At 41.5% G+C, this 23,352-nt stretch overlaps 1 protein-coding gene across 1 annotated transcript in view; it reads left to right on the forward strand.

Annotated features, from left to right (window-relative positions):
* TANC1 (tetratricopeptide repeat, ankyrin repeat and coiled-coil containing 1) overlaps positions 1-23,352 on the forward strand; it is a gene marked incomplete at its 5' end in the record, with an annotated part of 36,045 nt that overhangs the window by 11,118 nt on the left and 1,575 nt on the right. Inside the window, 17 exons of the mRNA XM_008942913.1 lie at positions 208-489; positions 1,406-1,548; positions 3,001-3,232; positions 4,422-4,588; positions 4,829-5,433; positions 6,734-6,842; positions 7,070-7,192; positions 7,868-8,104; positions 8,722-8,907; positions 10,891-10,969; positions 14,504-14,637; positions 15,129-15,252; positions 15,375-15,550; positions 17,383-17,512; positions 18,357-18,448; positions 20,936-21,082; positions 22,647-22,747. Coding sequence (XP_008941161.1) covers positions 208-489; positions 1,406-1,548; positions 3,001-3,232; positions 4,422-4,588; positions 4,829-5,433; positions 6,734-6,842; positions 7,070-7,192; positions 7,868-8,104; positions 8,722-8,907; positions 10,891-10,969; positions 14,504-14,637; positions 15,129-15,252; positions 15,375-15,550; positions 17,383-17,512; positions 18,357-18,448; positions 20,936-21,082; positions 22,647-22,747 — 3,067 coding nt within the window. The remainder of the gene's footprint in view (positions 1-207; positions 490-1,405; positions 1,549-3,000; positions 3,233-4,421; positions 4,589-4,828; positions 5,434-6,733; positions 6,843-7,069; positions 7,193-7,867; positions 8,105-8,721; positions 8,908-10,890; positions 10,970-14,503; positions 14,638-15,128; positions 15,253-15,374; positions 15,551-17,382; positions 17,513-18,356; positions 18,449-20,935; positions 21,083-22,646; positions 22,748-23,352) is intronic.

Raw genomic sequence — 23,352 nt, forward strand, 5'->3', positions numbered from 1 at the left:
GTAGCCTCTCTCCCCTAGAAGTGAATTCACACAGGAATTACGGAGGTGACCTGTACTGAGCAAATCAGTCCTTATTGTTTTCATGATAAAAGCTTTAAGATCGGATTATGAATGCTATTAACAAGGTCACAGAATTAAATGATCTGTCTAGTTTATTGCATGTCAAGTTTCTTCTAATAAGCTTCTTTCCCTCCCACTTCTCCTCAGCTCGTTTCATCCCCTATAAGCCTCAAGACATTTTGCTGAAGCCTCTATTGTTTGAAGTGCCAAGCATAACGACAGACTCGGTTTTTGTTGGAAGAGAGTGGCTGTTTCAGGCCATTGAAGACAAACTGAAGAACACGGATCCAGCAGAGAACAGGGGAGCAGTCATTACTGGGAACGTGGGATTTGGGAAGACCGCTGTTATTTCACGGCTGGTGGCACTTAGCTGCCACGGCAGTCGCATGAGGCAAATCGCTTCAAACAGCCCTCATTCATCCCCTAAAAGTATGTTCCTCTTTGGAGTGATTGTTTGGGTTACTGTACTGATAACAAGAGTGGAGTCTTGTTTGCTTTTTTGGCTTAAGGTAGTCCAGCCTCCTCAACCGCTCAGCAAACACTTGTTTCCTCCAGTGAGGAAACTGTTAAAATTGTATGTTTTGACAAATACCCACCACATAATAACAGCATGGGCTCAGCCCATCAAGAGAGATGTAAAATGGAGACAATATGTTGAATCTCTTCCTTCTGTCAGGCAGTGTGTGCTCCAGACTTGGTTGGTAGCATGAGTGTAGCAGCTTGTTCTCCCCTTCATTTGGGAAGAGAGGAGCAACACGTTTCTTCCCCACTGTGTGCCACACGCTTTTCAGTGCCACACATTTTCCATAGATTTTTAGCAGAGGCAAGAATAAAGCTGTGGAGAAACCCATTCTACTGGGATCCATAGATTCTGTCACCTGACCAGTCTGGGGCCTACATTAACTGAAAGTGATGTGTCATTACTGCTACTTCCCCTGCTGACACTTCAAATAATATTATTTGTGTTTATAATAATGATGATAAATTGTTTATATTTCTCAAGAGTTCAGTCATATAGTTTAATTTAGTTATTAGTAAAATATTCATTAGTTTTCATGAGTCATTGCATATATAATTTTCATAAGGAAACTCTTCACATCAGCATGGTTTTGCTTTCAATAATTCTATAGTTTAATAAAAGTAACTTGAATTGTTCTAAAATTATGAAATTCCAAATATATGCCTGCATTTATCAGACTAGTTGCAGGCTTTTTTTAATGCTCTTGTTCAGTTTTGTCTTTTACTTTAGCAGCAAAGATATTCAGTGATGTTTTCCTATAAAACAATCTGATATCAACAAATTTGATTTCTTCGTCTCTCCTGTACTTGTTGTCTTTAAACATAGGTGGTGACTCCTGTCATGAGATTCCCTTAAGTCAGGTACCACCATCCGCAAGTGGTGCCAGTACAGTGAAGACTCTGAATTGTCCTGGTGCTCCTGAATACCAAAACCAGACAGGTGATTCTGTGAGACGCCTCGCTTCAAAAGTGAGTTTTCACTTCCTAACAGACTTTCAGAATGCTAGAAGACCTCTAGCCTGTGCAAGGTCTGCTGTGTCGAGGCTCCCGGGTCGGCCAGCGGTGAGCGGCGGGAGCACAGGCAGTACCTCGGACACTGGAGGAGACGTGTGGTGTAGCCGAGGGGTGCAGCTTGGTGAGGGAGGGCCTGGTGAAACCACAGCTCTGGCCTGTAACTCAGGCTAAGCAGAGGAGGGCTCTGGGAGAGTGACTCAGCTAGAACAGAGGGGGCGAGGCATGCTGGGGGTCTGCACCGTGGTGGTTGCTGGTCGGTTAAAGTGGGTTTGCTGTGCCTAAAAAGTCTGCAAACCAATGGTCGACTAAGGGCATAAAAAGGCTGGGCTTTTTGTAAATAAAGTTCCTCCTCTGCACCTGCCTGGGGACTCCGTGCTGCTCCGTGTGCCCACACCGACACAGGGCACATTTCATGGCTGGTGCAACCAGCTACCTGCTTCGTCTGCCTTTCAAGTCATTACTTGAATTCTGCTTGGTCCTAGAAAGAGTTACATTGAAAATCTTTTGTGTGTATGGGAGGTTAGGATCTTTTACTTGCAAAAGGGACCATGTGTCCTCTACAGGTGGCTGCTCGGTGTACCTTGCAAAAGCAAAATTTTGCAGAAAAAGAAAAGATAAAAAGTTTGGTCTCTGTATAATCCAGCTACATGCTATGCTACAGGCTAAGTCTGAATGTAGCCTTTCTAGTTTCCATACTCTGAGAATCTGAAGTAAACAATTGCTTTTTTTGATTTACAGTGTTATGGTAAGTGTCGTATTTTTTTCCTAAGCACTAAAAATAAGAAACATCTGAACTGAATACTTTATGCAAATATTTATAAGGAAAAAAGCATGAAGTTATTGTTGCAGTCTTTAAGGTGTTGTGTATTATTTGGCAATAATGTTATGAAAGCTGCTGAAGTGCAAACTTTTCATTTACTGTGAACGTTGTTAAATTATAGCTATTACATTGCTTAGTCAGACCATCACATTATTTTTCTTGTACTGCTTAGTTACTTACCTGCTTACAGATTCACAGAATGTTAGGGGTTGGAAGAGACCTCAAAAGATCATCGAGTCCAACCCCCCATACCAGAGCAGGATCACCTAGAGTTTACCCAGAGTATTCAGATGGTGTGAACTCAATCACAGTATTTTCATGCCAGAATCTGACATTTTGATTTATTTTCCTCTTTGCATGCCTTAAAGGGTCAAAATCAATTTCATGATGTTCCTTTCTGATTCTCTGACACAGGACATCTGAGACCATTGCAGAATTGGATAATTATTCTAACACTGAAATATAATTAATAGTTGAAAGAAAAAATGAGTAACAGTTTGTCATAATTGGAGTAACTAGTAACTGATGTAAATATTGAAGGGCTAACACTTTTGGTGTTGTCTTGGTTTTTTTTTTTAATTCTCCAGGTTGTTGCTTATCACTACTGTCAAGCTGACAACACATACACGTGTCTTGTCCCAGAATTTGTACACAGCATTGCAGCTTTACTTTGTCGTTCAAATCAATTAGCAGCATACAGAGATCTTCTAATAAAAGAGCCTCATTTGCAAAGCATGCTTAGCCTGAGGTCTTGTGTCCAGGATCCAGCAGCAGCTTTTAAAAGGGGAGTGCTGGAACCACTTTCAAACCTCAGAAAAGGTACGTGGAGCAGGGAGCGACTTGGAAACTGGATCTAAACAGCATAAAAAGAGACAAAAATCTAGTAATATGTATTTTAATGCTCTAAGAGATACAAATAAAGCAGAACATTACTGGAGAAAGGGATTCCTTAACTGTGGTAGTTGTTTGTAACAGTAATAGGTAGGTTTTGAACAATTTTATTTTAAAACATGAAACAACTATGAAACTTATTAAAGATTGTGGAAACTTTATTTTTTTGCCAGAAGACTCCAGGACAAATTTGTAGATTGACATTCAGGTTGGAACAGTTGTAGTAAAGGATTTTGTTTTCAGATGCTTTTGAGTTGTCACACTTTTTGTTTGGTAATTTTCTGTGCCTAAACACCTGCAAAATGGATGTGGCTTTTCCTTGCTTTTAAAATTGATATGGCAGTTTTCCAAGAAAGGCTGTAACAACGTGATTTTCATATTTAAAAAAAACCTAGCAAATTCCTCCTTGAGACCAGCTAGCTTCACAGTGTATACCAGCTTCAGCAGGTAGGTGCTATATGGCAAGAGGGGGGAGGAGATTTGCCCATGTGTGAGCAGAGCACGTGTCATTCCTATGAAAACTGGTTTGCAGTTCTTGAATTTTGTTGACAGTCAACAAAATTCCTGTGAAATCCATTGGCAAATGTTATGTTTACCCCTGGGATTTTCATCCTTAACAAGTGCTCAAAGTGAATATTGCTAGCTTCTCAAGCTGTTGCAAAATAACCTTTTCTCCTCAGAACTGGAAGTGTAAACCAATGCCATTATGTTTTTTACAAAGTGTAAACTTTTTTTGTTTGCTAAGTCCAGTAAGGGATACATTTAAAGTAAATAGCTATTAATTAAAAGTCATTTTAACTAATATCTTGTACATGTGCCTTGTTCTCATATCCATGCATCTCTTAACAGCCTTATTTAATCTTTTAACTCTATTTAAATTTGTTTTGCAATAGATCCATAATCATAGTGCAGTAAAAACCACTGCTCTAAGTGGTCGCTGCCACTTGTCATTTTATGGCCTTGTTCTTTTATATCTTCTCATGTTGTTTTTAATCTCCTAAATAATGATTAATTATTTAAGATGTATTGCTGTGCATAAAGATTCTCAAAACTTGGGAGATAAAAATATGTCATTTAACAGGAAAATTTGCATTCATCCTTTATTTTCATATTTCAGAGCAAAAAATTCCTGAAGACGACTACATAATTTTGATAGATGGTTTAAATGATGCTGAATTTCATAAACCTGATTATGGTGACACACTTTCTTCATTTATGACAAAAGTAATCTCTAAGTTTCCTCCCTGGCTTAAGCTCATTGTGACTGTAAGAACTAACTTCCAGGTAAAAACACCTTTTAACTTTTTTCTTACCCTCAAAAAATGTCATCTTCTATATTGGTGCAGCTGTGTTATTACAAAAAATGCTGGGTTTTGAGGAGGTCAGGGTGAAGTCTTTTTTTTTTTTAATTTGTGTGGTACTCATTGCAGAAGAGAAACATAACAAAGATGGATTGTTGAGTTTTCGATGCCCTAATGCCTGTTTGTTTTTTCTTTCTTTTTTTACCCCTTCCCCCCCTCACAGGAAATAGTAACTTCACTGCCCTTTATTGCAATATCCTTGGACAATTTTCCAGACAAAGAAATTCATGACGACTTGAATGCATATATTCAGTACAGAATTAATAACAGCCAGGAAATTATAAACAACATATCTTTAAATGGGAAAGCTGATGCAGCCATTATTGGGAAAGTGAGTAACCACCTGATAATGAGAAGCCTGGGATCTTACCTCTATTTGAAACTCACTCTGGATCTTTTCCAAAAAGGTCACTTAGTAATCAAAAGTGCAAGCTACAAGGTTGTTCCAGTGTCTCTGTCAGAACTGTACTTGCTTCAGTGCAATATGAAGTTCATGACAAACTCTGCTTTTGAGCGAGCACTGCCAATACTGAACGTGGCACTGGCATCCCTGCATCCCATGACAGATGACCAGATTTTCCAGGCTATTAATGCAGGCCAAATAAATGGTGAACAACAATGGGAAGACTTCAGCCAAAGGATGGAAGCCCTTTCGTGTTTCCTGATAAAAAGACGGGACAAAACACGTATGTTCTGCCATCCTTCCTTCAGGGAGTGGCTTGTTTGGAGAGCAGATGGTGAAAATACTGACTTCTTGTGTGAGCCAAGGTAAATGAAACCTGCAGTAAATCACGTTCACGTAGCTGCAATTATCTTTTGTGTAATTAGTTGCAACATTGGGTGAGAGGAAGGAGTAGTGTTAAAACACAAGTGTGCCTAATTTTTTCCAAAAAGAAAATGTTGTATGTTTATAGGTAGACTTGGCCAGAAGTATCAGGACTGCTACAACGCATTACTGACCTTGCAGAATTTACAGATTTGCCTTTGTTACCTTCATGGAGAAATGACAGTACTGTGTTATTAATATAGCAAAATTGTTGAGAATTATATGCAACAGTACCTGGTCTGTTTAGAGAACAGGAAGAGAAAGAACAGGTCATTTAGGCTCTTATAAAAACAAGACATTTCCTTCTGTAATTACATCCTCATGGCATTGTTTGTGTGTTCCATCTTGCCTTCTATTTAGAGAAGGTGAACTAGTTAAACTGAAGACAGTAAGCTGTTGCTCTATGTGCACAGTCTCCCAGTCTACATCTTTTTTTTTTTTCATATTCAGTGTTTTAGGGTTTTTGTTTTACAAAAGAAAAAATAATTCTGGCATTTGGAATTATCACCGACCTAGGACATCTCTGTGCTTCCCAGAGGATGTGGCAGAACCAGCTGAGCAGGTGGCACTGCCAGGGCTGCAGACTTTGGCCCCACTGTCTTTCCACACTGCTGGCTGCACCCCAGGCCCACCGTGCACCTGGTGCACAGTGCATGCTCTGGCAGGAGCAGGACTAGGCCCTAGTCTGACTTAGAGCTTCTGTTCTTGTTCTGTTCACAAATGTCTGAAGATGGGGTGAGAAGGCCTCTGCAACTTCATTCCTGAGATTCATATGGTAAATTGTCCATTTCCAGTGTATAGTCTAATTAATAACAAGTAGTACGTAACCTTGTTCTCTCAGGGTTATGCCATTTCCACTGTTTCCTAGAACACTGACCACTGACTAATGTAGATGTAGAATATCCAATTTATGTGTTTTATATATTAGATATTGTATATTTCAAACTTCAGAAAGATTCATGGAGCCATTTAGGCTGGAAAAGACCTTAGAGATCCTCGAGTCCAGCCATTAACCCAGAACTGCCAAGATTCATATCTTCTACCTCATACAGGAATGGGTTTTACCTGAGGAACCTGTAGTTAGACTGAGACCAAGAGGAGACCAGAATGCATATCAGTGTCCAGAGCTGTTGGTGCTCTTCTTCCAGAGAAGGTTGAGCTGTTGTGGCAGATATGCAGATGTGTTAGGATATATACCAAAAGTATAGTTACAAAAGCAGTTCTCTTGACACTTTTTACTAGGAATGGACATGCTCTGCTGGCTTTCATGTTTTCTCGACAAGAGGGAAAGTTAAACCGCCAACAGACTATGGAACTTGGTCATCACATACTTAAAGCTCACATTTTTAAGGTAAAACCTCACACCTTAATAGGTTTTATGGTCTATTCATATGAATGCATCTCCAAGTTGCTTTAATAATTTGTTATATTGTTAATTTATAATAATTTGTTAGAAGCTTATGTAAAATACTTGGTAATGCTAACAAAATTGTTACTTCTCTTTATACTGATGAGATGTAGATATAAATAGTATTTCTAATTCTATAGAGAAATTCCCTGTTATATCATTTCTGTTAGGGTCTCAGTAAAAGGACTGGAATTTCTTCTAGTCATCTTCAAGCCCTGTGGATTGGCTATAGTACTGATGGACTGTCTGCAGCCCTTGCTTCCCTGAGAAACATCTATACACCCAACGTGAAGGTAGGAAAGTCAGCATTCATGTACAATCAGTGCTTCATCTGCCACTGTTGCTGTAACTCTGCTGATGAATGTTGAGATCAATGTGACCCTTCAGAAGGAAAAAAGCCACCACTACATATCTGTAACTGAGTTCCTTTAGAATAAGTCTTTGTGTACTTGAAGCTGTTAAATTCCAATTCAGTTTTCCTTGTTAGTTTTAACAGAAAGAATGGTTTCACCCTGGTTCCAATGTAGGGGGATCCAAGTGGACAAGTTGCAGCTTTTGCCAACTGCTGAGCCTTTTGGTTGGAAGTTTGTGTGTGCATGCACACACACTCACACATGCTCTTAATAATTCTTTTGAGATGGATTTTTAGTAATTGGGCTATTAGTGGAGTCAGTGATGTAGATCTGCAGAGGAGTAGTGAGTCGCATAGATGAAATTGTGGTGAGAGTGGTGAGCTTCAGGGGAGAAGCAAGGCTTCTGCTGGGAGTACCTACTTCAGTAATACAATAATCATTAACAGATGATTTCAAACTTTCATATTTCTATCCATGAGATAAAGTCAACACCTGCCAATAAAATCTGCATCAAAACCAGGGAGTAACACGTGAGTACCTGAATCAAGATGTCAGTCTCCTATTAAATTTAAACAATTCTGAGGAGAATATTGTTTTGTCTGAATTAAATTTTAGGTGAGTCGGCTGCTGATCTTGGCAGGAGCAAATGTGAATTACAGGACTGAAGTGCTAAATAATGCTCCAGTGCTATGTGTTCAGTCGCACCTTGGACATGAAGAAGTGGTCACTCTTCTCATAGAATTTGGAGCTGCAATTGATGGAACTTCAGAAAATGGGATGACAGCACTTAGTTATGCAGCTGCTGCAGGTCACATGAACATAGTGTCACTGCTGTGTAAAAAAGGTGCAAAGGTAAGCTGATGCACAAGAATCTAATGTTTGCAGCCAAAAATATCATGCAGAGGCCTAAGAAAACTACTGTTGATTACTTAACTATATAATTAACACACAGACTTGGGGTAGGGGAGTCCAGGACATCTGCACAGACTTCCACGAAGCATTTACATGTGCCACTCATCACAACCTTCTGGCCCATCCATTCAGCTAGTTTTGAGTCCACCTCACTGTGCACTTGGGTAACCTGTACTTCATCAGCTTGCCCAGACTCTGTTATGGGAGACAGTGTCTGAAATCAAGGTGGACAACATCCACCAAGCTAGTCATGCCATTGTAGGAGGCTATCAGGTTGGTTGAGCATGACTTCTCCTCAGTAAACCCATGCATGCTACTGCCAGTGACCTTCTTGCCCTTCATGTATTTTGAAATGATTTCCAGGTTTAGTTGTTTTCCAGCATTCATTTTTCTATCACCTTCCCAGCAACTCAGGTGAGGCTGTTTGGTCTGCAGTTCCTCCTGTCTTCCTTCTTGCAGGTGGGAGTGACATTTGCTCTCTTGCAGCGCTCAGGGCCTTCTCTCTGTGGCCTGTCACTAGAATCTTTAACACTGAGCACTGTTTTTTCCCAATGCAGGGTGACTATGTAGACAAGAAAGGCCAGTGTGCTTTGGTTCATAGTGCACTGAGAGGGCATTGTGATATCCTTGAATACTTGCTCAATGTTGTTTGGAAAACTCCTTCCCAAGAACAAAATGCACTAAGAAGAAGCCAGGCACTGCAGCAAGCTCTAACAGCAGCTTCCAGTATGGGACACTGTCAGGTAGGTTGGTAGTTCAGATACTTCCAGATCCATTTGGATTTATGAGAGTTGTTAACAGGGCTTGCAGCTATTTTCAAAAGGGGTTTGAAAAGCAGAACTATTGAAACTTCAAAATTTGAAGTAGTATGCAGTCTTGGCAGCTGTTTTAAATGCTCTAGTTAATTATCTAATAGTGTTATTTGTTTCAGGATTCCTTTATATGTAAGTTTCTGTCTATTTTTTCCTCTCTGTTTTTGGAATTTGTCCCAAATCTCACCTGGTAATAATGATATGCTGTATCAGTGACCAAGTCTAGTTAAGATTTCTACTTCAGTTTGATTATTTTTTTTTTCCCCCCTGAATCTAGGACTGAATTACAGCAGTTACTTTATCACCCAGTGACCCTTCCCCAGTCAAGAAGGGGAATTGGGAAAAGGATAGAAGACCCAGGGGTTGAAACAAAACCAGATTTAATGAAACAGCCAAGCTACTAATACCAGTGCAAATATAAAGTAAACAAAGTTGTGCTCACCCCAGCAAACCTACAATGGTCCAAATAAACAGCAGGACATCCTCAAGAGTAGGGCCAGGAGGAGGTCAAACAGGAAATCCCCTCATCCTCAGCAAACCTACCCCTTTATACTGAGCATAGCATTTGTGGCCTGGGCTGCACCTGTAGGCAACTCGGGTCAGCTGCCCTGGCTGATGCCAAACTGCTCGTGGCTTACAGACCATGGCAGGCCTGGGACTCTGCCCCAACAAAACCAGGACAGCAGAGTATAGCAGATTGCATCTTGCACATACTGGCCCATGCTTACCTTTTCAGTCTGATGCACAGGGCAGCTAATAGACTTCAGCTTCATGTCACTTAACAGTGTTGTCATACAACCTTGGGGTTGTATGCATGTATATGATAAAAGAAGTGTTGTCAACATTGTTGTGTTATTCAGTAAAAGAAACACAGAAAGTAAACACACAAGAAGTACTCAAAGTGCTTTAAATATTTAATACATACAAGTGTGTCTTCTATACACTGGGAAATAAATCTTAACCTTGATCTGAAAGTAATTGATAAGCAAACATACTTGACTAAAGATCACAGTAGGTTGATGGAATTTCCTGCACATGTATTGTAACTGTTGTGCCAAAAGTGGAAACTTAAAATCAATTCACTAACACGTTTTAGTATTTGCTTCTTTTAATTTGCTTCTTATTTTTGTTATCAAGAAAGTTGTTTACATGATTCAAACATAGAAATGTCTATGTGCAATTAAGCTTCTATATGATATAGAAGCCATTACTGTCTCACATTACAAATTTGAGAATTCTGAACTATGATTAACTTGAAATAATGGAAAGTTCCTTCACCTGCAGTAAAAATTCTTGTTTGCTATCCACTGGTTAAATGAAAGCAGTCAACTCCTGAAGACCAGCACAACAGATCACATTAATCTTAAATACTTACACCTGAAAATGTCCATCTTCCTCTATTTTTAAGGCAAGAAGAAGCTCAGATCTTAGCTAGAAAAAAGACCTCTGTGTTTCATGAATTATGAGTAAATTATATTCTTAACATTTTGCATGTTAGGATTTTCCATACACAAGCATTATCTTTTTTCCCCCCTTGTTTTATACAGTATGGCATTTCCTCACTGAACAGGGATGCTTTATTTTGGGCATTGTTTGTCTTGATTATTCTGGTATATGTAGGTCACAGAGGAGCTCATTAAGTCACAATCATATAAAACACCCTGAACCATTTGACAGAAGGGCAGTGGCCTTTTTTAAACTGCTTTCAATAACATTCAGTCATCCTCAAGGCATACTAAAAATCATACTGAACTTGCTTTGTTGGATTATGAACAATATTCATTTTCTTTGATTCATTTTTATTCATAGAAAAGCACTCTCACTTGTTTTAAATCTTTTGCCTGTTGCTGTTCTTGCAAGGGACAGCTGATGGGTTTTGTGACTCACTCCAGCTTGGCGAACTGTTTTTGACAGGTGGTTTGTTACATCTTGGCACTTGAAAAGGACCATGGCATAGACATCAATGAGAGCGATGCCTTGTGGGGAGAAACAGGTACTGCCTTTCTCAGATTTTCCCTAATTAGAGTTGCTCATTTTAGAAGAGGTTTTAATTCTGACTTTTTAAATTTAACTTTCTGTGATAAAAGTAATGGGAATATATCAGTTTTAATAATAATAAAATGCAGTTTATAAGTATAGGATTTAAGTCTAGTCATCTCCTGTATTGAAAAGAAGTTATTTTATATAAAAATTACTGTGAATTACTGACTTTGTATTTAAATAGAAAATTGACTGTGGAAATAGAGTGCTTCAAGCTTCGGAGTAGAATTTCATAGGATTCTCTGAGAACTTTTGGGGGTTTTTTCATCTCATTTGTAGGAAACACCAAACAATTGCCTCATTTGTTCTAATTAGGCAGTGGATGAAAAGACATGCCTTTGTATGGATGGGAAATGCCAAATATTTTTATAAAGACAGCCTGTAAACTGTGCAGCCTGCAGCTGAAAGTTTTCCAGTTTTACTGTAGGAGCAGCAGCTCTGTTTCCTGTGAACAGCTGAGATGGCACAGGCAGGTGGGAAACCAGCCTCTTTCAGTGGCTGTCAATAGCCTCTTCATGCACTGGGGAAGCAAATGTTCTTTATTCCTATGCATATACAGAACTTGTGTGGCACATCCAGTGAATTCAAAAAACCATATATCTGTTTCTAAATCAATTTCCCTTTAATATTTTCTTGTCAACATTTTGTATTTAAGTTCTTGCCTGGTATATTGGCAGTCTGTACTCATTGAGCACGTGCTTCCATTTGCAGTCCTGACTTATGATGGAGGCAAAGGTCTGAGCCCAGGGAACCCTGTGGCACTTTTGTGCTCTCTGAGGTAGAGAGCAGTAAGACTGGGTCAAAAAAAACAAACAAACAAACATGAAGAGTGAGTCAGGATAGCCACAGCATTAGCATGAAATATCACTCTTCAGTTATTGAATGTAAAAGCCCTATGTGGAAAGGGTTGTAATTCATATGCTGCTGGAGCTTTCACAGTTTGGCAGGTGTTGGTGGAATTCCATCTGCCCTGTGGTTCTTTGCTGTCTGTTTTGTAAGTGTATCATGCTACAGAACTGGATAGTGGTAGAGCTTAGGAGCGTGAGGCAGATGGACTGAGGAGCAGTGCATTCTGTGAGTGCCTGTTTTCAAGAGGGAAAATCCATTGCACCATGAAACAGCACAGAACACCCTTCAAGAGCATTCCTTTTCCTGCAGGAACATGTCAGGAGCAGCTTGTTCCTTTTGATGGAGTGGTACTGCTGTTACCTTGAGTCCTGAGTCAGTTCCCTTCATTGTGGAGGCTGTTTCAGTACATTCTCTGTGGAGGTTTTTGGGTCTCTGCACTGCTGGAGATGGTGGTGGCCATTCCCAGGACACCATCCCATGGATGTAGCGGAAGGCCGCTTGCATGAAGTACAGGTTCAAGGCAAGCTAGATGGCAAATTGAAGTGGAGCAGATTAAAAAAACAAGTCACATAGCTTATGATCTGAGAGCATATAGTGGTGGGAGATTTTTAAGCCCGTTTTCTACATTTCTCTAGTTTTCCTTTTTCAAAATCCACATTACTGTCTTAGCTGGAAAAGATGATCTTAGGTTAAAGACCTCCCAGAGATGGTTTTCCAGCCTCATATGTTCTATGCAGATTAGCTAATTTGGAGCATTACTTACTGCCCAGTCAAAGTGGTAGAAGATAGCATCATTTTGGCTGATTCTCAACTATTCAGAGTACTTTTAGTATCTTTAGTACTTTTGCAGATCAGAAGTGATCCATTTGAGTAGAATATTTGGAATTCCTGGGCAGGGTTTAGTCCTGATGTTGTTTAAGCTGACTGGAGGAATTGTTTAGTCATCTTACACCTGGATAAGGTATAGGGAGTTGAATTGTTGCTGTAATGTTAGTTACACCATGAGCTAAAATGCTGGTACGGACAGAATAAAAAAATGTGAAATTTTTGAACAAGATAGTTTACTTTGCCTTAAATGTTGATATCTGTGACAGGTACTTTCCAAACAGCTGTTCTAAAGAGTTCATATGACTGTAACACTGAAGAGTAGAGGGGTCAGAGATTGTAATTAAAAAAAAAAAAAAATTTACTACTTCCTGCCATGTTTGTAATTTCAATTGTTATCAGCATCCACTGGAGTTTTTAAAAAAATCTACTTTATCATGTTTGAAAATGCTAAGAAATAAGTAAGAAGAAATCCACAATTTGACCCACTTCTTACTGGAAAATACACAATATTAGGATTTAGAAAATGGAGGGGCGAGGCCTTTGCTGATTCTTGCAGAAGTTAGCACATGAATCAGTTTTCTAAATGGTGTTAACATTGATGATGGCACTTCAACACAAACAGCAACAACAAAAAGTTTTAGTTTAAAGCTCCATTTATAACATGCAATAAGTTGCTGCAAGGAAAGTGAAAGAGGGGAAAAAAATAATGATGGGGAAATATTTTATTTTCAAGCTTCAATGAGTGTCACAGGGTAAGGAGGATGATAAGCAAAGGTGGAAGAGGTGGCAAGTTGCATTGCTAAAAGGCTATACATTTAAACTTCAGAGTTATAGTACTGAACAGAGTCACAGAGTATTAGTGTGGAATCTGTGGAAATCACCTGCTTTCTATAGCCACATATTGTGAGCAGAGATGTGCAGTGGTTGTATCTTGTGAATGTCTAAAATAGAGGTGATATTGATGGTTCTGTTAGTGTGTAGGAGAGCGTGAGATTGCTCTGGTGTTCTCCTCCAGGGCTGCAAAGGTGTCTTCTGGCAGTAGTATCTGTCTTTTGAACAGCTGCAAGGTTACTGCATTTTAGCTGGAGGTCAAGAGCTAGTGACAACATGCACTGTTTAGTTCAAAAAAGATTTTTGAGGTGGACTAGAATTTTGTTGTCTCCTGCATACTGGAAATTGTACAGTAATCCCTTGAACTCTAGGCCACGAGTTAACACACAGGAATTGGAACTATTGATTGATAACCTACTTTCTGTGGTGAAAATGCTGTTTTCACTATGAAAAACAGGGGAAAAAAATAATTAGTGCAGAATGAAGCTAAATTGTCCAAGATACAGACTTTCTGCAGAGATCCAGATACCTGCTGTTTGGTAATACATCACTGCTAGGGTAGACAGTGCTTCCTGGAGCCTGAGTTCCAATCCCAAAGCTGTTATCATATCTGCACCTTTGGGAAGAGATGAAGCTTTCTTGTCATGAAGAAAAATGATTAATGAAAAGTAACTAGAACTGCCTCAGGCTGGTGGGTTTATCCAAAATTTTGATAAAGGTTCTCTTTCATCTACAAGCTATGCACATGATACAGTTGTTATCTTTGAGAATCATCTTTTTATTTACCAGAGAATCTGTGTGGCTTATTGACTTCACTTGATTCTGACTAATTCATTGGAGTCTGAAAATAGTTTTGAAAGTCTCATGGAGCAGCCGAGTTGAAAAAAAATGGAGGGTTCAGTAACACCCCCATAATGTGCATGTGTCAAAAGATGTGGTGGGCCAGCTGAGACGCCGCTGATGCAAGCGCTTTCTTTAGCCCTGACAGCTGCTGCAGGAAGAGGAAAGCTGGAAGTCTGTGAAATCCTTCTTGGCCGTGGAGCAGCCGTGACGAGGGCGAACAGGAGAGGGATCCCCCCGCTCTTCTGCGCCGTGCGGCAGGGCCACTGGCAGGTCTGGCACCTTCTCACCAGTCAGATGGATTCCTTTGGGAAACAGTCCCTGATTCCTCCCCCTCTAGTCTTGTAATGATAAATCAGTGTGAACTTTCTGACATGCATTTGCATTGACTTCAAAGGGATGTGTTCAGAAGCTCACTTTTAAAGTTATTTAAAATGATACAAAGGACTCCAAAGTACATCAGCTTCATGAGAGCCATAGTTATAATATACCTGAAAGACAGCACACAGGAGTGAAAATATTTTATTTTCTAGGCCAAGAGCAGAGGCAATTTCGGATCCTTTATACCAGTTCTGTATTACTGAAGAGACAATCTTAGAGTCAGGAGCCTTCCTCATGGTGGCCACTCCTGCAGTTACTTGAGTTGTGCAGTTCTCAGCAATTGCTGTAAATAACAGCTGAGTTCTCTTCTTTCAAAGTTCATGCCATCGTGGCTAAAATTCAAATCGGCCAATTTTTTTTTAAATCTCTATTTTCTCTTTCAGATTGCTAAACTTCTGGTGGAGCATGGGTCTGATGTGAATTTAAGCGACAAGCAAGGTCGAACTCCACTTATGGTGGCTTCTTGTGAAGGGCATTTGACCACTGTGGAATTTCTGCTTTCTGAAGGTAGAAAATAAACAGTGGTTCAAGGCTGCACAGCTGTATCAGAGGCCACATCTGTGTGAGCTGTTTAATTTTGCTTTATTGAACGGGACATCTTGGTAACAAAGTTAATTTCCATTGTACAGGTGCAGCCCTTTCATCTCTGGACAAAGAAGGACTGACAGCTTTGAGCTGGGCATGTCTAAAAGGCCATAGGGAAGTGGTGCAGTATTTAGTTGAGAAAGGTGCAGCAACTGATCAGACAGACAGAAATGGACGAACACCCCTAGACCTGGCAGCCTTTTATGGAGATGCTGATATTGTAAGTAGAACTGTCAGTAGAGAAACTAAGCATGCATTGAAATGTCATAATACAAAACAGAGCTTAGAAAAAATATTTCCAATCAAAAGAGAAAGAAAATGTGAGGAAGCAGCCAGGATGCTTTTAGCATGTGTTTGCTCAGAAAAGCATCTTCTAGGTAAGGTTTTAGTACCAGGGTAGTTGCAATAGAAGTCCAGCATTATACCATGATGTTCTACAGCATGCTGTTGCACTTCAGTGTGAGTGTTTTAAATCTCAATAAGAGGTTACACTTAGTGTTTCTCTGTTGGGTGGGACATGAAAGGAAAGTATCTTTTTTCAGCCTCTGCAAACCCATTGAAGTAACCTGACATGGTGCCAGTCACACGGGTGCCTCAGTGGAACAGAGAGCCCATGTGTGAGCTGTAGGAAGAAGACTAATATTGCCAGGATAGATGAAATACAGAAAGATTTTGCTTCTCCATCATAAGACAGCATTACTTGTCTTTGGTAGATATCTTACATGCTTTGCATAGCAGGGAGGGAAGTGTTAGAAATGCTTATGCTTCTCCTCTTGCAAAGCTGGCACTGAGCATATCTCAGTGTTACTATCCAGTCTGTGTATGCAGAAATAAAAGGCCTGAGCTGCAATTCAGTGTTTCTCAGTTTGTTCCACAGGTCACTTCAGAAACAAGGTAACAACTAAGTCCCTTTGTCAGCCCTGTACCTTTCTCACATTACCTTCTTCCTCTGTAACAAATGTTACAATGCAAGGATTTAAGGCTTTTCTTCTTCTTAGGTGAAGTTTTTCCAGATGTGAAATAGACCATGCCTGTAACTGAGATAAAAACTATACAATAAGTTTGAAGTCTGTGATTTAGAATCTCCCATATCTTAGTATATTAGTATATATATTATATTGCTGTGTATTAGTAATTAAGCACAATTCAGAAGCCTGACCAGATAGGAATGCAGTTTCTGCAAACTGCATGGGGCTAAGCTCAAGTCTGCATGCACCATAAACAGATCCAAAAGGTACCCAGGGAACTCAAAAGAGTAGAATATGCAGCTTCTCACAATCACTAGCATCTTTATTGTTGGAGTTTGCACATAAAACATCCTGTTTCAAAACAGCAGTTCTTGAATAAAAATGCTGCCATAGAGTATAACTTGCTGCATAGCACTTTAAATCCCTTTAGATTCTGTACTGGCTTTCAGTCAGTTTCAGAAGTCACCTCAGGGAGCCTTTCCTGCATGGGCACAAGGACTACATCAGTAAAGTCACAAATGTGTTGTTCTTCACCCAGAGCACGACAGCTTGTATTTACACTGTTCATGGGGATGTTTGCCCCTCCGGTGCCACAGGGTCGTCGCCTGTGTGTTTGCAGTGTGCTGTTTGTGCAGCATTGTGTCCTGCACCAGGGGCACGTTCTGGCACGGCACGTGGTGCCCGTCGTGCTGCCACGGGGCGCTCGAGGTGCAGCCCCGGGCCTGCCCTGCTGCCCTGTTCCAGCTGAGCCTACAGCCCTTGCTGGAGCTGCTGTCTGCACGGTGCAGAACGGGCACCAAGGAGGGACGAGCTCAGTCCGTGAGGCTCACTGTTTTTCTGACACAGGTGTTTCTAGGAATTTGGGTGGGTTTTTAGCTGCAGCTCTTCTGTGCAGCGTGGCAGTGTTCCTGTGCTGTGCTTCAGTGGATGCAGTTCCATGGGCTGAGAACGGCTTTAGCGTACTCTGGAGCGTGCATACTCCCAGTGCTCTTCAAAGAAGGCTGGGTCATAGCTTACGTATGTCACTGTTCTGCCTTTCTTCCCAAAAATGATGTTGCAAGGCTTGCCTGGCGTCTTCCCACAGGTGCAGTATTTGGTGGAGAAGGGCGCAGTGATCGAGCACGTGGACCACAGCGGCATGCGGCCGCTGGACAGGGCCATCGGCTTGCGCACACAAGTGGTGGTCATGCTGCTGAGGAAGGGAGCCAAGCTAGGTGAGTGCCTCTGCCCGAGGAACAACAGAGGTCTGCTCCACCAGAATCCCTCTCACTTCTGTAAATAAATCACCCTGAAAACACACACTAGATTTTTTCCAGGTTTTGTGGTTTGCAGATGCCCACTCAAGAGAAATGAATCTCTTTCTGTTAAAGGCAGACACTGGAGACTCACTTCAGAAGTGAGGGAATGCATGGAGTGTTCCTCTGGTCCTCCTTTGATGTATGTTGTTGATGAGCTCTGGAAGAGTCAGTCTATGCAGTTACTCTGTCGTGATAAACAAGAAAATGCTGCTTAGGCTGTTACACTATGAGTGATACGTAATCCTGACACTACTAATGATTTAGAGTAAGAAGTTTTACATGTAAATAACATTATGATAGATCACAGAAACGAACATTTTTGCAGAAGATGGGCAAAAAATGTATGTCTGAATCATGTATTATCAGTAGGCAAGTAGATGGTGGAGATGTGCTCATGATAATTACTGAATCTGTAATACCTTTAAATCATTTATTATTATTTGGGTACTAAATATGATCAAATACAGATCCTTACTTAGGTCTGAAACTTGCCATGACTTTCATACTGTCCTGTACTGGCTTTGGACCAGGGCTGAAATGAATCAGACCATTTTTTATATCCCTGCTATCTCTGTGGGGCAGCAGCAGGCACGTATGGGTATATACAAACTTTAAGTATGCGTTCACACGGTAATAATAATAAAATTGTTCCCTGCAGGTGGAATATCTGCTGAAGTAGGATTAGGCTTTCTAGTGTGAATAGGTATCAGAAACACGCTTCCTTCCCTTTTGTCAGAGATCCTTAAAATTTCACTTGCAGGAAACGCAGCATGGGCAATGGCCACCTCAAAACCTGACATTCTCCTGATTCTGCTGCAGAAGCTGATGGAAGAAGGAAATACACTGTACAAAGTAGGTGGATTTTTTTTTTTTTTCTGATAGCAGAACATTATAATTGGACTTCAGTTTGAAGGCAGAATAAAGTTTACATGTCCTTTCCTCTTCAAACAAGATGTGTACTTGCACATCCGCTCACGTTGGGAATGAGACCAAGAAATCTTGAGAACCCTGAGAAGGAGTCATTGAAAACTCCTGTGTAAAATAAATAAATAATGAACTAGAAGGGCTAACGTGTCAGTGTGGGCACACGGAGCAGCACGGAGTCCCCAGGCAGGTGCAGAGGAGGAACTTTATTTACAAAAAGCCCAGCCTTTTTATGCCCTTAGTCGACCATTGGTTTGCAGACTTTTTAGGCACAGCAAACCCACTTTAACCAACCAGCAACCACCACGGTGCAGACCCCCAGCATGCCTCGCCCCCTCTGTTCTAGCTGAGTCACTCTCCCAGAGCCCTCCTCTGCTTAGCCTGAGTTACAGGCCAGAGCTGTGGTTTCACCAGGCCCTCCTTCACCAACCTGCACCTATCAGCTACAGGATAAGCACATTTTCTTTCTGTTGAGCAAGTCACTTTGAAGACATCTGCAGTAGTCACTTGCATCTTACCAGTCAGTACGGTGCTCGTTTGAAAATGCCTTGTTGGGTTAAGTGACATTGAGGCACACCCTTTTCTTCAGGATAATGTTCTTCTGTGTGCTACTTAAATACATAACGAGGCAAGTGACAGCTCTTGTGATATGTTCTGTGTACTTGTGGTGATAGATTGCTCAGAATTATTTTTGTGAACAGTGTGGTACACCTGTGTTATTTCACTAGTGTGACTGCTGAGCAGCTTACTCAGGCATCTTTCAAAGCTGGTTCTAGCTACAAGACTTGTAATTTATAGAGTTTGTGGGTTTTTTATGGTCCTCAAAATATCTGCTGCCTTATCTCTGATCTTCTGTATCACATGGCTTTGCACAGTACAGAAGAGAGACCCTTGAGATTTTGCCATCATGAGTCAGGGTGCACATGTTTAGATCTCCCAGATTCTATCTTAGGAATACACCTGGATAATTTATCAAGTTTATTGATCCTGAAATGGCTTTAGAGCTTCATATCCAAGCAGGTAGCTTTAAGCATGGGGCATCTTTCAACCTAGAGGATAACAAGTTGCATAGTACAGAGGCAGCTCTGTCATCCCTGGGAAGCCTCTCCAGTGTCACACTGCTCTGGTGGTGTGTCGCATGCAACTCGCTGCCTGTGCAGGGAGAAGGTGCCACTGTGTCACCAGCACCAGTTCATTTCCTCCTCAAGTCGCTCCACAGGTTGAACCCTGCCTGGACTCTGAGGCCACAGAGTAACATCGCAGGACTTGGCACGAGGAAGTTTCACAGTGTGTTACAAGAGGTTGAATTCCCTCCTCACACCTGATTTTAGAGTGTTTCATTTCATCACAGTGATTTGAACGGACCAGCTAGAGCTGTGGTTTGCCATTTAGCTTGTTAAACTTTTTTTAATATACTGGGATTTATTTATTTCTCTAGTGTTTTAAACGGATAGTTATTTTGCAGAGTAATGTGTATTTGAGTGTGCTCACAGTATGCAGTAACTACTTTTCAGCTCTCCAGCTGAATAAGGAAGATAAACCTTAAATATTTTCCTTGCCAGTTTTCACAGTAAATTTTGACCACTTTGAGTGTTAAGAGGAATTAAATAATAGAAAACACCCAATATTTTGAAGAAAAATTAACTTGGAAAATAGCAGCAAAGAAAAATATTTTTTCATCTGTCAGCTAAAATATTTGCTTTTCTTACTGTACTAGGAGGATTTCAGTGTTTTTAGCAAAACTACCTCAGATCTGCCGCTTATTATGGAGGTGTTCTCCAGGCAGCTGCTGGAGAGCCTGGCTGTTCCCCGTGTCCTGAGGGACAGGCTGGCTCTGCTGCTCCAGCCTCCACCCTCGGCTGCTCTCCATTCAGGCCTGCGGTCGCCGGCTCCTCTGGCCGTGGCCGGGCAGGTGCTCGGGTGCTGTGCTGACACCTGCTGGGGAGCAGCTCTGCAGGCTCCCCAGCTGGCGGGGCTGCCCCGGGCTGGGCTGGGGCCGGGTTCCACTGCAGGCACCCAGGGCTCCAGTGCTCTAAGGGGCTACTCCATCTCCAGTCTGGCTGTTCCGTGCAAAAAGAGAAGGAAAGAAAGAATTGTATGACAGTTAATTGTGCAGACATGGATTTTTCCAGTATAAGTGGTATGTATTAATGCAAATATTATCCTGGTGAAATGCCATTAAGGGTGTGAGTTCAGAAACCAGCACAAACTCTCATTAACGTGCAGGTTCTCTCATTGTGGCTGTGTGTAATTCATACTGTACATGTGGCTTTTTTTTAAAAAATCTGGCTCTGCATTTTCTCCTTGCTCCTTGAAGAGCACCTGTTGGCAGATGTCAACTAGAAATGTGCTTATTTTGCAACAGTACTGCAGTGTGAGGAGTTTGTGACAAGCCTCCTGTTCCTCCCCTTGCAGAAAGGTAAGATGAAGGAGGCAGCGCAGCGCTATCAGTATGCCTTGAGGAAGTTTCCGAGGGAAGGGTTTGGAGAAGAAATGAAAGCATTCAATGAGCTGAGAGTTTCATTATACCTGAATTTGTCTCGATGTCGCCGGAAAACAAATGTAAGCTCTTGCTGTTAATCTCTTGCCTCTCTGGCATTGGGAACCTCAGACTGCTGTTCTGCTGCATTACTGAGCTTGTACTCGGACATCTATTTGTGCTATTTTTTAGAATCCTTTTCATTGTATCCTGATTTTGAGCTTTGTGTCAACAGATGGGAACAGTTCACGAGAGGAAGGCATGTTGCCATGCGGGGTCTGGTACAGCTGTTCTTATCACAGAATCACAAAATGGTTTGGGTTAGAAGGGACCTTAAAGATCATCCAGTTCCAACCCCTGCCCCTGCCGTGGGCAGGGACACCTCCCACTAGACCAGGCTGCTCAAAGCCCCAGCCAGCCTGACCTTGAACACTGCCGGAGAGGGGGCAATGTAACGTAGTTATTTGTATATAAACCTGTTATTTTGGAATGATGAACTGCTGGATGGGTTTGGTACTCTCAAAAGACTCTCAAAAGCTGGAACACCCCCCTTGTCATCCTGCAGTGCCACTGCTGCGGCTGTGCTGCAGGAGCTGGCGGCGCTCGGCGTCTGCGCCGCTGTGCGGGACTCCTGGTCGTGGGGGCTCAGGGGTTCACAGAGGCACTTCTGCTGCTGCTGGACGAGGCCTTTCCCTTCTGTGCCAGAACTCCCCTCTCTTGATGCCTTCCTAGATGAGACTGGCTTTTTCAGTCCCCTCAGAGCAGCAGCAGAAAGCAGCTCTGTGACCAGCCGGGGCACACCTGTGTTTTTACCATACCCCACTGCCAAAGTCTGTTGCATTTTGCTGATCCTGAAGTGCACTGCCCTAACAGCTGAAGCTCAGGTTCATCCCATTACTCTGCTCTTGGACGGTATCTCAAGATTTGGGTTTTTTTTTGTGTTAGTACTTTCCAGCCTCATGTATCATCATGCTCAATACAATCCATTATCATGACCCCCCCTCCATGCTGTGCATGGCTGTTAGAAAAATCATTACTTGCTTCAGCCTTCATCTTCCCCACAGCCATCTTTACCCCCATTTCAATCCTGCTTTTTAATTCCAGTCTTTGGTTTAACCAGCAATTTCCTAAACTCTTATTTTGTGTTCTTGTAAAATGAAGACCAAATCCATTACTTCTAGCACAGTTCTTCTCTAAAAACTTCATGTACCTTACCAAAGAAACCTCTGAACTACTCCAACCCATTTCCTGATTTTTCTTGTTTTTCTCTAAATTTCTGGGTCTTTAGCTGGCCTTTTTTTTCCAAACATGGTCTATAGCCTTGCTGCCCAAGGCGGTCATTTATCCTGTTAAACCTCTGCAGTCTGTTCTGGCATTTTAGCATCTCTGGGTTGGAAATAACCCCATCTTAACCTGTATTAACATTGCTTTTCATCGACCTTGGAGTCAGTTTCCCTGGGACATGAGACAAGGTTAGCAGGGTGAGGGCTCTTCTCAGTCTTTCAGAAGAACTGCCCTTGCTAACCAGTGAGCCGACTCGCTGTGCTGCATGAGCTCTCTGGACTTCTGGAGCCGGGCCGTGAGTAATGAGTTTGCAGCTCTCCTTTATTTTCCGTGTATAACCAGTGCATTTGTTTAAATGATTAGGACTTTGGTATGGCTGAAGAGTTTGCCAGCAAAGCACTGGATCTGAAACCCAAGTCTTACGAAGCCTACTATGCTAGAGCAAGAGCCAAGAGGAACAGCAGGTACTGTTTGATTCATCTGTCTGCAGCAATTCCTTTAACTTCCAATAATTCCCTTTCTTTGCCACTGTTTGTATTTGGAATGTGCAAAGAAAAACTTATTTTCCTTGTGCACTTTCCACCTCATTAGGTCTCTGTATCAGTTAAAGCCAACCAAATCCAAAAAGCAGTATTGAGTACTTACTTCTTCAGGTAATTGTTAGGCTGTCCAGCAAGTAACAAACTGATATGAAGAGGGATTATTTTACAAAGTGTAAGAGTGAACAGGACTGCTGCTCATGTCACACAGCAGAAAATGTCAGCAGTGTGCCACCAAACTCCAGTGCTGTATTTATTGCCAAGAATAACTGGGTGCTTTTATAGGACAGGCTATGTTGACTCATTATAGTTCAAGATAAAAACAAAGAGCAAGAGGAGGAACAGTCTCTTTAAGGTGGAAAAGACACCGTATCTTTTATAAGAGAACAACTAAGGGTCAAAAGGGTTGTTTCTAAAGAGAACAACAAAGAGAAGAGTAAAGGCCTTATGAGACAAAGCATCAGTTCCTAGTGCTGTCAGCAGCCTTCTGCTGCCTTCCTGAAAAAGCTGTTATGATACAAGGGGAAGGA

Source organism: Merops nubicus, unplaced genomic scaffold, assembly GCF_000691845.1.
Source record: "Merops nubicus isolate BGI_N331 unplaced genomic scaffold, ASM69184v1 scaffold2906, whole genome shotgun sequence".
In the NCBI taxonomy this organism is placed as follows: Eukaryota; Metazoa; Chordata; class Aves; order Coraciiformes; family Meropidae; genus Merops; species Merops nubicus.